The sequence below is a fragment of the Physcomitrium patens genome, chromosome 15 (genome assembly GCF_059467195.1).
Source record: "Physcomitrium patens ecotype Gransden chromosome 15, ASM5946719v1, whole genome shotgun sequence".
Classification (NCBI taxonomy): domain Eukaryota; kingdom Viridiplantae; phylum Streptophyta; class Bryopsida; order Funariales; family Funariaceae; genus Physcomitrium; species Physcomitrium patens.
In genome coordinates, this window is record NC_143424.1 from 4,694,687 (window position 1) to 4,707,591 (window position 12,905).

Consider the following 12,905-nt stretch of genomic DNA (forward strand, 5'->3'; position numbering starts at 1 on the left):
ACTCCTTCGATCTCTGTTGTCCTATGTGACAACGAGGCAAGAGCATTTATGATGGCGTCTAGTTTGGATTCCAAACTTTCAGCCATTTTAACGTCTTAACCTTCGGCTAATCTTCAGAAAGAAGAAAAAAGAGTTTTGATAAGAGGACAATATTGGTTCAGAGGAGAATACTCCGCAACCTCTAAAATGCCTTAAGACTCCAAGATGAGGGGTAATCCACTCTCTCCAAGAAGAATAAGGCTCCAATATTGAGAAAGAAGAGATATCAGTTTAGAGGAGGGTAATCCGCAACCTCTAAAACACTAGCACACCTTCAAGAAGAGGGGTAATCCACTCTCTAACAAGAAGGAACTAGCTCTGATACCAGTGAAAATGCAGTCTCGACAAACTGTCACGGACACAAAATACAGACTTGAAATCTAACAAGAAGTTCAAGAAGAAGTGGCAAAACTAGATTAAACAGATGAGTACAAGAACAACACCAGAAAGGTGAGCTAGAACTCCAAGAGATGTGTTGTCGAGACTGAAGAACCCTTCAGCCTTGACTCCTATATATACTACTGAATAGGAAGCTTCTCGAGCTACTTCCGCTAACTAGGACGCTTCTCCAACAACTTCTACTAATTAAGAAACTTCTCGAGCAACTTCCTAAAATCTATCAGAATATTCTAGAACCTTCTAAGAGAATCTTTAGGGAATATTCTAAGAATCTTCTAGAACCTTCTAAAGGAATCTTTAGAGAATCTTTAGAGAATATTCTAGAAGAATATTCGAAGAATCTTCCAATGTATGTCCATGACAAAGGGCTTTCATGAAGGAAGCCAAGCAAAATACACCTCTTGTCATCTTCGCAACTCCGACTCGAGAAGATGCAACTCCCACTTTGGTTATTCCAAAGCAGTATGAAGAATTCAAAGATGTCTTTGAAAAGAAGAATGCTGATATGCTGCCAGAGCATCGACCCTATGACTGTGCCATTGAATTGCAAGAAGGAGCACAACCACCTTTTGGACCAATCTACAATTTGTCGCAGACGGAGTTGACTGAGTTGCGGAAGTACATTGACGAGAATCTAGCCAAGAACTTCATCCGTCATTCGAAGTCGCCAGCTGGGGCACCAATCTTATTTGTGAAGAAGAAGGATGGCTCACTACGGATGTGCGTGGACTATCGAGGTCTCAACAAGGTGACAAAAAAGAATCGCTACCCACTGCCTTTGATCTCTGGTCTTCTAGAACAACTTGGGCGTGCAAGGATCTTTACAAAGATTGATCTAAGGAGAGCTTACAACCTTGTGCGAATCATGGAAGGAGATGAATGGAAGACAGCTTTCCGAACAAGGTATGGCCATTTTGAATACAATGTCATGCCATTTGGTCTTACTAATGCTCCAGCGGTCTTTCAACACATGATGAATGACATCTTTCGAGAGCATCTAGATGATTTTGTTGTCATCTATTTAGATGATATTTTGATATTTTCTAAGAACGAGGAAGAACATGAGAAGCACGTTCGTATGGTACTCAAAAAACTACGGGAGCGAGGACTCTATGCCAAATTGGAGAAGTGCTTATTTCACCAAACTGAGATGGAGTTTTTGGGATTCATCGCGACTACGGAAGGCTTGAAGATGGATCCAAAGAAGGTGGAAGCAATCATTTCTTGGGAAGTTCTGAAGACGGTTAGGGACGTACAATGTTTTCTTGGATTTACTAACTACTATCGGATCTTCATCAAGAATTATTCTCAAGTTGCTGCCCCCCTCACTCGGTTAATGTGCAAGGACAAGCTCGAATGGGGACCTATCGCAGAAAAAGCATTTCAAGATTTGAAGATGGTATTTACTACAGCTCCAATCTTGGTACATCCGGACTTTACAAAGGCCTTTTATTTGGAGACAGATGCTTCGGATTTTGCTTTAGGAGCTGTACTTTCACAGATGGGCGTAGATGAGAAGCTCCATCCAGTTGCGTTCTATTCTCGAAAATTCTCTACTGCTGAGATCAACTATGAGATCCACGATAAGGAACTCCTTGCTATAGTAGATTCTTTCCAAGAGTGGCGCCACTTTCTCGAAGGAACTGCACATCCAGTGACTGTATATACGGATCACAAGAATTTGGAGTATTTTATGTCGGCTCGGGTTTTGAATCGGCGTCAAGCTCGGTGGAGTATGTCGCTATCTAGGTTCGACTTTGTTATTACTTATAGGCCTGGGAAGCAACAAGGGTTGTCCGATGCATTATCAAGGAGATCATATCTCGCGCCAAAGGCTGGAGATGCAGCATTTGATCAACAGTGCACGACATTGTTGAAGCCAGAGAAATTTCGGCTCAACGCAGCTATTGTACCAATTGATGCTGACTTCCTCGACCAGGTACGGGCCGCAACCATTGAAGATTCTCTAGCCCTTGATATCAAGCAACATGCTAGTGATGATAAATTCAAGATGGAAGGAGATCTAGTATATTTCGAAGAGTGGTTGTATATCCCAAAAGGGCCAACACGACTCTGAGTTCTTCAATCTCGTCATGACTTTCCAGCTGCGGGACATTTTGGATTCAATAAGACCTTGGAACTTATTTCCCACGATTTTTGGTGGCCTCAAATGTGGAAGGATGTGAAAGATTTTATTGTATCTTGTGACATTTGTTCAAGATCCAAAAACCCTCGACATCGGCCTTATGGACTTCTACAGCCATTGCCTATTCCGCACCGACCATGGTCTTCGGTTTCCATGGACTTTATTACGGATCTACCACCATCGAATTCATTTGACAGCATTTTTGTTGTCGTAGACCGGCTTACAAAGATGGCACATTTTGTCCCTTGCAAGAAGACATCGTGAAGCGAAGACACAGCAAGACTCTTTCTTGATAATGTGTATCGATATCATGGTCTACCAGATGATATCGTATCGGATCGAGGAACCCAGTTTGTGTCAAAGTTTTGGAAATCTCTTTTTGAGATATTGAAGGTGGATATCAAGCTTTCTTCGGCATTTCATCCTCAAACGGACGGCCAAACAGAACGGGTGAATCAAGTTTTAGAGCAATATTTACGTTGTACCATCAATTATCAACAAGATGATTGGGCCACATATCTACCGCTAGCCGAGTTCGCATATAACAACATCCTTCATGCGTCAACTCAACAAACGCCATTCTTTTCTAATTATGGATACCATCCGAAGCTTGACTTATGGAGTTCGTCAACGATTAACAATCCGGTAGCTGAAGGATTGGTGAAGGAGCTTTTGCAGCTTCAAACTACATTGAAGCTTCAATTGCAAACTGCCCAAGAATCTTACAAGGCGTCCGCGGACAAATTTCGGAATCAGGCACTTAAGTTCACGATTGGAGACAAAGTTTGGCTGCTTCGACGAAATATTAAGACTAAGCGGTCATGTGACAAATTGGACTATCGGAGATTGGGACCATTTGTTATCGAGAAGCAGATCAATCCTGTAGCGTATCGTCTGGAGTTACCAGCTACTATGAAGGTACATCCTGTCTTTCATGTTTCTTTGTTGGAGCCTTATCGAGAATCGTCTTTTCCTGGAAGAGTACAATGTCCACCACCTAGCATAGAAATAGAGAACCACGAAGAATACGAGGTGGAAAAGGTCCTGGATTCACGGCAAAGACGGGGTAAATTAGAATACTTTGTGCATTGGAGCGGTTACGATATTAATGAACGAACATGAGAGCCGGCCGAAAATCTCGCGAATGCGTCGTAAAAGGTACAGGAGTTTCATCGACGATATCCTAAGAAACCCAAGCCGGTTCGACGATAGCTTCTTACTGAAGCTTGCTCATCCAGAAAACAGAAAAGAGGAGAGAGCACCACCAAAATCCATAGTTGATGTAGTCATTCTCTCCAAGATAGCGTAGAACTTTGTTAGTAGCCCAAGTTTGTTCTTATTGTTTTAGCCTTTGAATATGGATAGCCAAGATACTACACTTGTCATGTCATCTCAAGCAACTAGTTCATGAAGACGACCGCAAGATGAAGAACCGCCTATACCACGACGACGTCGAAGGATTCCGAGCAACAGATCGCTGGTGATTGTATTTGAGGTCGAGCCTGCCTACAATGGTCAGCCAGAAGGAGTGTTTGCAGGACAATTTCACAATGAAGACACGGAGGTTCATGCTTGGTCAGAAGTTGAAGGCGTGGGCCACTACCGTTGGCTTCAAGGACCATTGAATCACTTGCCTCGTGAACAACAATTGGAGTTCATAGCAGAGGTTATGCGACAGATCTTCATTTTCTTGCGTTGGTATTGACTGACGATAACATTGCTTCTCGGAGACCTCGAAGCTAAAGGAGGAGGTGATGTTAGGGACATAGTCCTTAGACCTTTCTAGAGACAAGTTTCTAGAACCTTCTAGAAAGAAGTCTCTAGAAACTTCCAGAAGATTTCTTAAATATTCTCTTAGAATATTCTTCAAAGATTCTCTAAAGATTCTTTGAAGATTCCCTAAAGATTCTCTTAGAAGACTCTAGAAGATTCTTAGAATATTCTAGTAGATTCTAGGAAGTTACTTGAGAAGCTTCCTAGCTCTTGGGTAGTTGCTCGAGAAGCTTCATAGTTCTTGGGAAGCTTCTTGATGCGCTTCCTTAGAACCATAGGCCAGTAGTATATATAGGAGTCGAGGCTGAAGAGTTCTTCAGTCTCGACAACACATCTCTTGAAGCTCTAGCTCAATTCTCTTGGCGTTGCTCTTGTACTCATCTGATAATCTAGTTCTTGTCATTTCTTCTTGAACTTCTTGTTTAGATTTCTTGTTTGTATTTTTGGTCCGTGACAAACATAGATGCCTATCACAAAGAGCAACCATAATTCAACGTAGGTGATAAGGTATGATTATTTCGTCACAATATCAAGACTACTCTTCCTTGTGACAAGTTGGACTATTGTAGGCTTAGACCTTTCCCTATTAGTGAATAAGTCAATCATGTTGCTTATCGATTATATCTACCAAAGTCTATGAAGATCCACCCTCTATTTTACGTATCTCTTTGTGAGCCATATAAGACAATGAATATCTCGGGAAGAAGACAAATGCCACCTCTTCCTATAGAAATGGATAATAATCAAGAATTCGAGGTAGAAGAAGTCTTAGATTCAAGACAGTACCAAAATAGGTTGAAATATCTTATTTATTAGCATGGATATGATATTAGCAAATGCACATGGAAGCGAGCAAAGAATCTTATAAATACAACAAAGAAGGTTGAGGCCTTTCATCCACGACATTCATCAAAATTAAAATGAAGAATTCTAAAGACCCATGAAAGATGATAACCGCTCTTTATGGAACTTGTTCCTAGAAAGGAGGATAATATCATGGACATAAATATTTATCCCAATATATACTTATATGATTAGGTAGAAGTAGGTAAATATAGATTAATTTTATAAAGTCTTCTAGAAAAGCTTCTTAGAAGCTTCATAGATACCGTTTTGACTTTAGATGTGTTTGTAGGTTAAAAAATTGGCCAATAAGTTAACCACATATTGGTAGCTTATAGAACAAGTTAATTCCGTATAATAGCTTGTGAAACAAGCTAACTATGTAGCGCAGATATAGATAACTTGCCTTGTAATTTAAGACGTGTAGCTAGCAAAGTCAACACATGTTGGAGGTCCTAAGAATATTGCCACATAACTCTTAATTAGAGAGTATATATTGAGGTAAGAACAAAGCTTTCTTTACTCTTTTCAATGCCTTTCTAGACCTTAGTCTTATTTCAAGACTTTCTATTCTTCTTATTTTTAGCAATAGTCATTCTAATTCAATATTATATCATTTTTGAGTGACTTTCTAGTTCTTTTTAGTAATACAAGACTAAGTTGAGGATTCTCTTTCTTTGAGATTCATATTGTTCATAACAGGATGTCATCTTGATAGTTTTAATTCTATGATTTAAGATATATAGGATTAGTTACTACAAAAAATAAGCTGCTGATTTTAAGCAAAGACTTTTAAGGCAACAATGATAATGACGTAAATAAGTCCAAGGAATAAAAAGCAATAGACAAAGTAATATTTGCTCATTTTTAAAATAATCTAGACATTGATTTTTTATATGAAGATGTAAATGCAAAGATAGAGTATCTAAAATGTAATTAAGTAATGGAAGAATTGATTTTTGATGTTTATACATATGCATCAAAAACCAAGGATAATTTTTTTGCTTATACCACACCATAGCCAAAGCTATTTTTATACTATATAAAGAAAAATCTCCTCCTTGTTGGATAAAAAATCATTTGATCAAGTTCTAAAAATTTCACTCATAGACTAGAGGATGTCCTTGAAAGTAAGACAAAATAACACCGTAATGCATTTAAGAAGAAAATGTGAGCTTGATAATTTAGTAAGAAGATAGAATAGAAATCCAATTTATTGTAGCACCATTGAACGTTAGAATTGAAACAATAATTAGAAAATATTTTATACATTATAAAAACCACTAAAAGGATACTTTTGGCTTTTTTTTTTATTTCTTCAAGAATTGGACATTCAATTGTGAATAAAAATAAGATTATTTGTCACATTTTTGAAAGTTGTAGCTAAGTAGAACATTGTAATGTGTTATACTTCGGTAAATAAAAAAAAAGCATGGATTCACTATCTTTGAGGTATTTATAATTTGATCATGTAGCAAAAAAAATTATGTCAAAAGAAGTGCTTATATCTTGGATACATCATTATAATGCAATTATTATTCTACAATGTGCCATTGACTAATAAAACCTCGAGCTAACGATATAAATTGTAATTTTTTTTTTGTTGAGGTAATAGTGGCAATATAGTGGTTGGTTTTGTATTAATAGTTAAAGTTGATACATTAGCTTCCAAAAGTACAGCAAGAAATTTCAATGTATGCAAATTATTCATTAGTGCAAAATTACAAAAAATGCTAGAAGCTCAAAACTGATGGATTAATTTGGCTAATTGTGAGAGATTATGAGAATCTAATTTTGCTAAAAAAAATATCCTTGGAGATAGGGCATATTAAGTGATTGTATCATCTAAAAGCTTCCAAATGTAGATTTGAGCTCAAAGATATATATATATATATATATATATATATATTTAATCATGGATTGAATTTATCAATGGATAAAGTTATATCATCAATAAGAACAAAAATACTAAAGACTCTAAGTTTAAAGATATTTGATTTTATTTCTATAAATATCTTATAAGATATCTTATTTAATTATTATTTTAAAGATTTGAAGTTGAAGAAAAGACAAGCTACTTGAATTGCTTCTACTTTTAAGAAGCTTAGAAAGGCTTGATTAAAAGTAGGCAACAAGTAATTGTTTGGAGGTTGCAATTCTATTATTCTACAACACTATTTTGATATAATGTGAAAGGTTTGAAAAACCCTTTGTGAATGTTATAAGTTGCACAATATTTCTTGAATTCTATTGAGGGAAATTCACCTCTATTGTCAAATATTAATATTTGTAATTTCTTTCCAATCTTGTTTTTGATTGTTTGGTGGAAGATACAAAATTTTGGAAAAAATTTACTTATCTTGAAGAAAAAATATACAAATGTTTGTTTCAAAAAATTATCCACTACACAATAAAAGTAGCATACTTTGCTCGGTGATTTTACTCAAAAGGACCATGTAATATTTGTATGAACCAATTCTAAAATGTTGGATGTTTATTGAATTTGCGACTTTGGAGTCTTTGCCCAAGTTTGCTTTCTTTTGATATAAATTTCACATGATGTGTTGCTTACTACAAGATTTCAAAGGCTTGTAAAAATTCCTTGTTCTATAATTCTATACATGTTGTGATAATGAATGTGGCCCAATTGTCCCTGTTAAAGAGTTGATGTGTTGTTGTGATCAATAAAACAAGAAAGAATTTTTAAACACCCTATAAAAATGTGATGCCATGTAGTTTATAGAAATTGTCATGATTTTGTTATTATACTTATCTAATTATATTGCTTGATATTGCTTAGATTAAAGATACATAATACATAAACTTTAATACAAAATTGATAGAAAGTAGATTTTTTTGAATGCTTGGTGAATAAAAAATATGGCTGATTGTTTGTATTTCTTTAGAAGAAAGTTAAATAGATATTTTTCCAATACTAAGTATATTGTGGCTATATCTTCATGTTGATGTGATTTTATTGTTGTTACTTACTTATAGTGATGAAAAAATTGATTTCTATCTTATAATATGATATAAAGTACCTAAATCTAGATACTAAAGGGCCGCAATTTAATTAGATTCTATTAAGTTAATCTTAGTAAAGCAAGTTTCTATTACCTAAGACATTCATAGTTCTTTTTTAGTAGTATTTTTTTTTATTATATTTAAGAGGGTTGGTTGATTCATCATTATCAATATATTCTTCAATATTGTTGATATGGCTTCCAAATGATTTGTTTTGGCACTTAGATTAGAGTTGGAATTCCATGGCTTCTAATTTTATCATCATAGCTTTAATGTTATCTTCATGGGTACTCACCTTTTGCATCTTACTAAATGTTTCCAAATTCAACAAAGTTTTGAATTTTAATAATGATATGACATACACTTAATATTTTGTATATTAGAATGTGTATCCATAAGTGTATGAGTATTTTTAGTTCTTTGTTCATTTACAATTTAACCACTCCAAATCCTCTTCTTTTTGTTTTTGTTTTGTTTTTATGTTTGTTGTTGTTAAAATTCAACTTTACAGTTGTAAATATGTACATTATCCTCAATGAACTCTGATTTTGACACAAGTATGTTTGTATGTTTGTTTATATATATATATATATATATATTTATACATAAAAATATACTCATGTCAAAAGAAAACTAGGTAATCAATAATCTTGAGCAAGAAAATTTTATAAGCCAGAAATATATGCTTTTTCTTTTCTTTTTTTAAGTATATTTTGCAGATATTTAGAGTGAAAGCACGTGTATCATGGAACAATTTCAGCATACATGTCATTGTTTTGAAAACACTCTTAAACTAACAACCCACATGTCAATCCACACATAAATTTACTAAACCCGTAGCTTAGAAAATAATTTCCCTTAAAAAGAAAATTGCCGTCTGATCTTGTGATTAATCCATTTCCTATGAGAGAAAACTGAGAATACACAGCAAGCCGAGAAGTGTCAGGGGCAAACCCTACTTTTATATCCGGTATGACGAGGGCAAATCGACAGCGAAGGGTAACTCACAGACCTCAATCCGGGTATGTGAGAATTCCACTCTGGCAACGCCGCGTGACCAGAGTCCTGACATGCGGAGAGGAAGGCAAGATCGATTGCTTTGTTTCCACTTTTGGATTTGCTCTACTGCACCGAAGTATTTCTATGGGATCATGCCATTGTCCCGATTGGTTTCCTCGTGCTGACCCTTGTTGGACGCACATGCCCAGCTTGCCTGTTTCGGGATAGATAGGACGAACTGTGCTCATTGGGTGGAAGGTTCGGTGCTGCTCAGGGTTCGCTGGGATTTTTGATTCTGAGCGTTGGATTGGATTGGATTGGTTTGTTTTGGTTCCGAGTGCATGGAGAAGCGGTCGCTTGTGTTGGGATTCGAATTGGGTTTTTTTAGTTTAAGTCAGGGAAATTGGTCGCTGTGATGGTGGTGCTGTAACGGGTTGTGGGGTCTTTTTTTGTTTTTTATTTGTGTTGTTGTTGTTGTTGTTGTTGTTCTTGTGTGCGTTGGGGATCATCCTGCAATGCGAGGAGCACAGTTTTGTAGTGGGGTCGTGTCTCTGGGATGTGAGAGATTGTGCTTGGGTGCGAATCAGTTTCGGTCTCCTAGTGGTTTGAATTGGAGGTCTTGTGTGTAAGTGGCGTTGAAATCCACTACAGGAGGTGATTCAAAGTTTGTTATGACTTTGCTTTTGTTCTTGTCGTGAGGTTTTCTGAAGGGTACAATTTAGGGAAAGGTTCCTTTTTCGCTTTCTTGTTTTGCACTTGATCCACCATGACCAGTGGATTACAATCCGGTGATCGAACTTCACACTCGCTCTCAAAGTCTACGTATGAAAGTAGTCCGCAGGGGGTGGTATCGGATTTAGAGAGGACGCCCCTACTTTCTCATATTTCCAAGGCTTCGGAACAGTCTGCACAGAGTCGGGATTATGGCGCAATGCAGACCGGGCTGAAGACCAAGCTTTCCGAATGTGAAATTCCTATCTGGCAGGTAATTCCTCATACCCCCAGTTTTCTTCTTTTCGATCTAAATTATATGTTGTAAAATGTGAATCTTCAATGCAGACGGCCACAAGTAGTAATATGTGAATTGCTCTAAAGGCATACTTAGTTAGGTCTCAACAGCCACCTGGCTGCCAACGTATAAATATTTGCGTTATTTCCTCAAGTGTTGATTCTATTATGTTTTTTAGGATAAGAAAGATTTAAACAGCATTCTATGATTATTTTTTAGTTAACGAAGTTGTTAACTGATTGTTTCCGTTGATTCTTGTTGTCCAGAACCAACCAATGTGGAGTACTGGGCTGTTTGATTGCTGCGCAGATGTGCCTATGTGTTGCGTCACCATGTTCCTCCCATGCTTCGCGTTTGGATGGAACGTCGAGGCTTTAGACGAGAGCAAAGATTCTTGCTGGACTGCAGCAGCAATGTGGTGGGTGCTCCAGCACACGATTGCGCTGGGTTGCTTGTATTCCTCGTCATATCGTGGAAAGCTACGCTCCAAGTATAATATTCCGGAAGAGCCAGTGTCGGATTGTGTCATCCACTGCCTGTGCTGGCCATGTGCATTTTGCCAGGAACATCGAGAGATTCATTACAGGAGCTTTGGTCCTGAGTCCTGGGGCCAAACTCTTACAGTTGCCCCAGCTCAGCAACAGTTCCATCCTCCTGAAAGGAAGAATCCGGAAAAGCTTAGTAAGAAATCTCGGAAGTCCAAGAAACCTCTCAATAAATGAATCTCCAATGTTCTACTTCAATGCTCCTCGCATGTTGCAAAATTTGCAGGATGGCTGTAATGAGTCTCAGGAAGTTTTGTTCAGCAGGATCAAAGCGCCCCTTGGGACAATGAACATTATGTAGAAAGAGGTGCTGTGTATGGTCTAGACTAATTTAGCAGTAGATATGTCCGTGTAATGGGCAGAATTCTTCATCCTCTGTTTTGTAATAACTAGCACACATGCACGAGCCGAGGAGATATTAGCATCTTTGAAATTTTGTGCCATACTTGGCATCTAATTGACTGTGATATTTAATAGAATACCGCACATTGTAATTTAAACACACCTTACAAACTTTGAGCAATTTGGTAACCTGAGCATCATTCAAGGTGAAGCTCATGTATTTTAGAAGCATCTTTTAAAACGACAAATTTGTTTCATATTCGTGTACATGACAGAGCCCTAAGTTCAACAATTTACTATGAATTGTCTAACAGGATGGTCAGGCAAAATGGAATCACCAAAACCGACGCAGTTTTAAAAATCTAGCAGTAGTTGTGGCAGGATCCTTTCGAAGTGAGTTCCCTCGATTGTTGTGCATCCTTCAGCTTCAGCAACCAATGCTGCTCTTTCCACTGCCTCTGTTGCATGCAAAAGTAGTCCTCTCAGCAGGTATCTTCATGGTGTTGCCAGCACACGACAACTTCAACTATTTTTTGCACACATCCTCACCAATGAAGATTAAGAAAGAGTTGCACGCAACGTACCAGTAACGAAAAGGCGGAGGTATTCACAACTCAGTTTCAAGGCATCTGAATTGACTGTGTTCATGGCATTAAACATAACATCAGACATCCTTTTTCAACATCGGAAAACCCCTTAAGGAATTAAATTTGGAGGCTTATCCTCACACAAAACCCTAACCTCTTAGCCTGGAACACTGCATCAATTCTAAAACAGCATTACATTATTCAGGTAAAAACATGGCATGCAGGTTTGGCGAAAATGCTCACTATTTGTTCCCCGAGATTTTTTAGAAGGACCTGCACCTGCTGCGGCAACCTGCAGAAACAGCAGCGGACGAAGTTAAAACAATCCTCTTAAAAGTCACGAACAAAAATCGTGATACGAGCGTCAGTACACATAATGAGACTTCTTACTCTGGTAATTGCTATTGCTTAAGTGAAGCCAGAAATATACATTCTTTTAGCAAAGAGGAAGTAGTGATATAGCCTTCCCACCTCAGGGTCTGCTTCATCTGAGTCCTCCTTCGACCGTTCTGGATCACAACGTGATAAAATTAATTGAGAACGTGCAAACTTCTTGCAACAAGCATTGAATGAAGAAAATACTAGGGGAAGATGTATCAGATAAGTAATGGGTTCTCACTTTTTGCAGTTTGAGCCCACACGAACTTAAAGATTTCCTGGAGAGTTTCCTTCACATTTACAACACGACATTACATATCAAGAAAATTGATTCAGTGCTCAAGCAGAGATGCTTATCATAACACAGTTACGCACATTGTTCTCAATCCTCTCAACCCACATCAACACTTCACTAAAATCTGCAAACGAAATATAAACTAGCGGGCTACTCGATCAGCGTCACAAAAAAAAAGTATCCACATGCACTTAAGGCAAAATCTTGAAGGCTCGAGAACTTCCGAGGGCTGGCCTTCACATACATCGAGCAAGAAAGAAAACGAGATGCGCTGAGAAGAACGATGTCTACGGTGAGGATGCACGAATTTACCGGTTGAAATGTGCTGGTAAGGTGCTCCATAGAATACAAATGTATGGCTAAGTTGAGGTTCCAGTAGAGGATTGCACCGATACACGAAGCGTTGTAGAATGATCAAAACATGACCAAAACTCGAGTCAGGAATATCTCACTACTCTGGACGCATGCCATTGACTTCAAAATGACACGTCACCTATACCCATACCTTCTCATACTAAAACCCTGT

The 12,905-nt window shown here is 37.7% G+C and overlaps 2 protein-coding genes across 3 annotated transcripts; one reads left to right on the forward strand and one right to left on the reverse strand.

Moving 5' to 3' along the window:
- Positions 1 to 9,327: 9,327 nt before the first annotated feature.
- LOC112292674 (protein PLANT CADMIUM RESISTANCE 7) lies at positions 9,328 to 11,277 on the forward strand. Its single transcript, XM_024541406.3, has 2 exons — positions 9,328 to 10,208; positions 10,499 to 11,277. The coding sequence occupies exons 1-2, from the start codon at positions 9,990 to 9,992 to the stop codon at positions 10,952 to 10,954; spliced, it is 675 nt and encodes a 224-aa protein (XP_024397174.1). The 5' UTR covers positions 9,328 to 9,989; the 3' UTR covers positions 10,955 to 11,277.
- Positions 11,278 to 11,300: 23 nt separating this feature from the next.
- Positions 11,301 to 12,903, reverse strand: LOC112292675 (protein MHF2 homolog). Of its 2 annotated transcripts, none has more exons than XM_024541408.3 (6): positions 12,692 to 12,903; positions 12,326 to 12,374; positions 12,178 to 12,215; positions 11,950 to 11,998; positions 11,704 to 11,757; positions 11,301 to 11,577 (listed from the first exon to the last, which is right to left on the reverse strand). In XM_024541408.3, exons 1-6 carry the CDS (start codon positions 12,719 to 12,721, stop codon positions 11,474 to 11,476), a joined length of 324 nt encoding a protein of 107 aa, XP_024397176.1. In that variant the 5' UTR covers positions 12,722 to 12,903; the 3' UTR covers positions 11,301 to 11,473. The 2 variants fall into 2 exon arrangements, with proteins under 2 accessions (XP_024397176.1, XP_024397177.1); XM_024541409.3 differs by having other exon boundaries at positions 12,326 to 12,362; positions 12,692 to 12,855.
- Positions 12,904 to 12,905: the final 2 nt, after the last annotated feature.

Coding starts and splice junctions, on each gene's coding strand:
- LOC112292675 (XM_024541408.3), bottom strand. CDS start 12,721: ATGGAGCACCTTACCAGCACATTTCAACCG. Junction 11,758..11,949: donor AAAATCTCGGGGAACAAATA/GTGAGCATTTTC, acceptor CCATGAACACAG/TCAATTCAGATGCCTTGAAA. Junction 11,578..11,703: donor CCTCCGCCTTTTCGTTACTG/GTACGTTGCGTG, acceptor TGCATGCAACAG/AGGCAGTGGAAAGAGCAGCA.
- LOC112292674 (XM_024541406.3), top strand. CDS start 9,990: ATGACCAGTGGATTACAATCCGGTGATCGAACTTCACACTCGCTCTCA. Junction 10,209..10,498: donor GTGAAATTCCTATCTGGCAG/GTAATTCCTCAT, acceptor CTTGTTGTCCAG/AACCAACCAATGTGGAGTAC.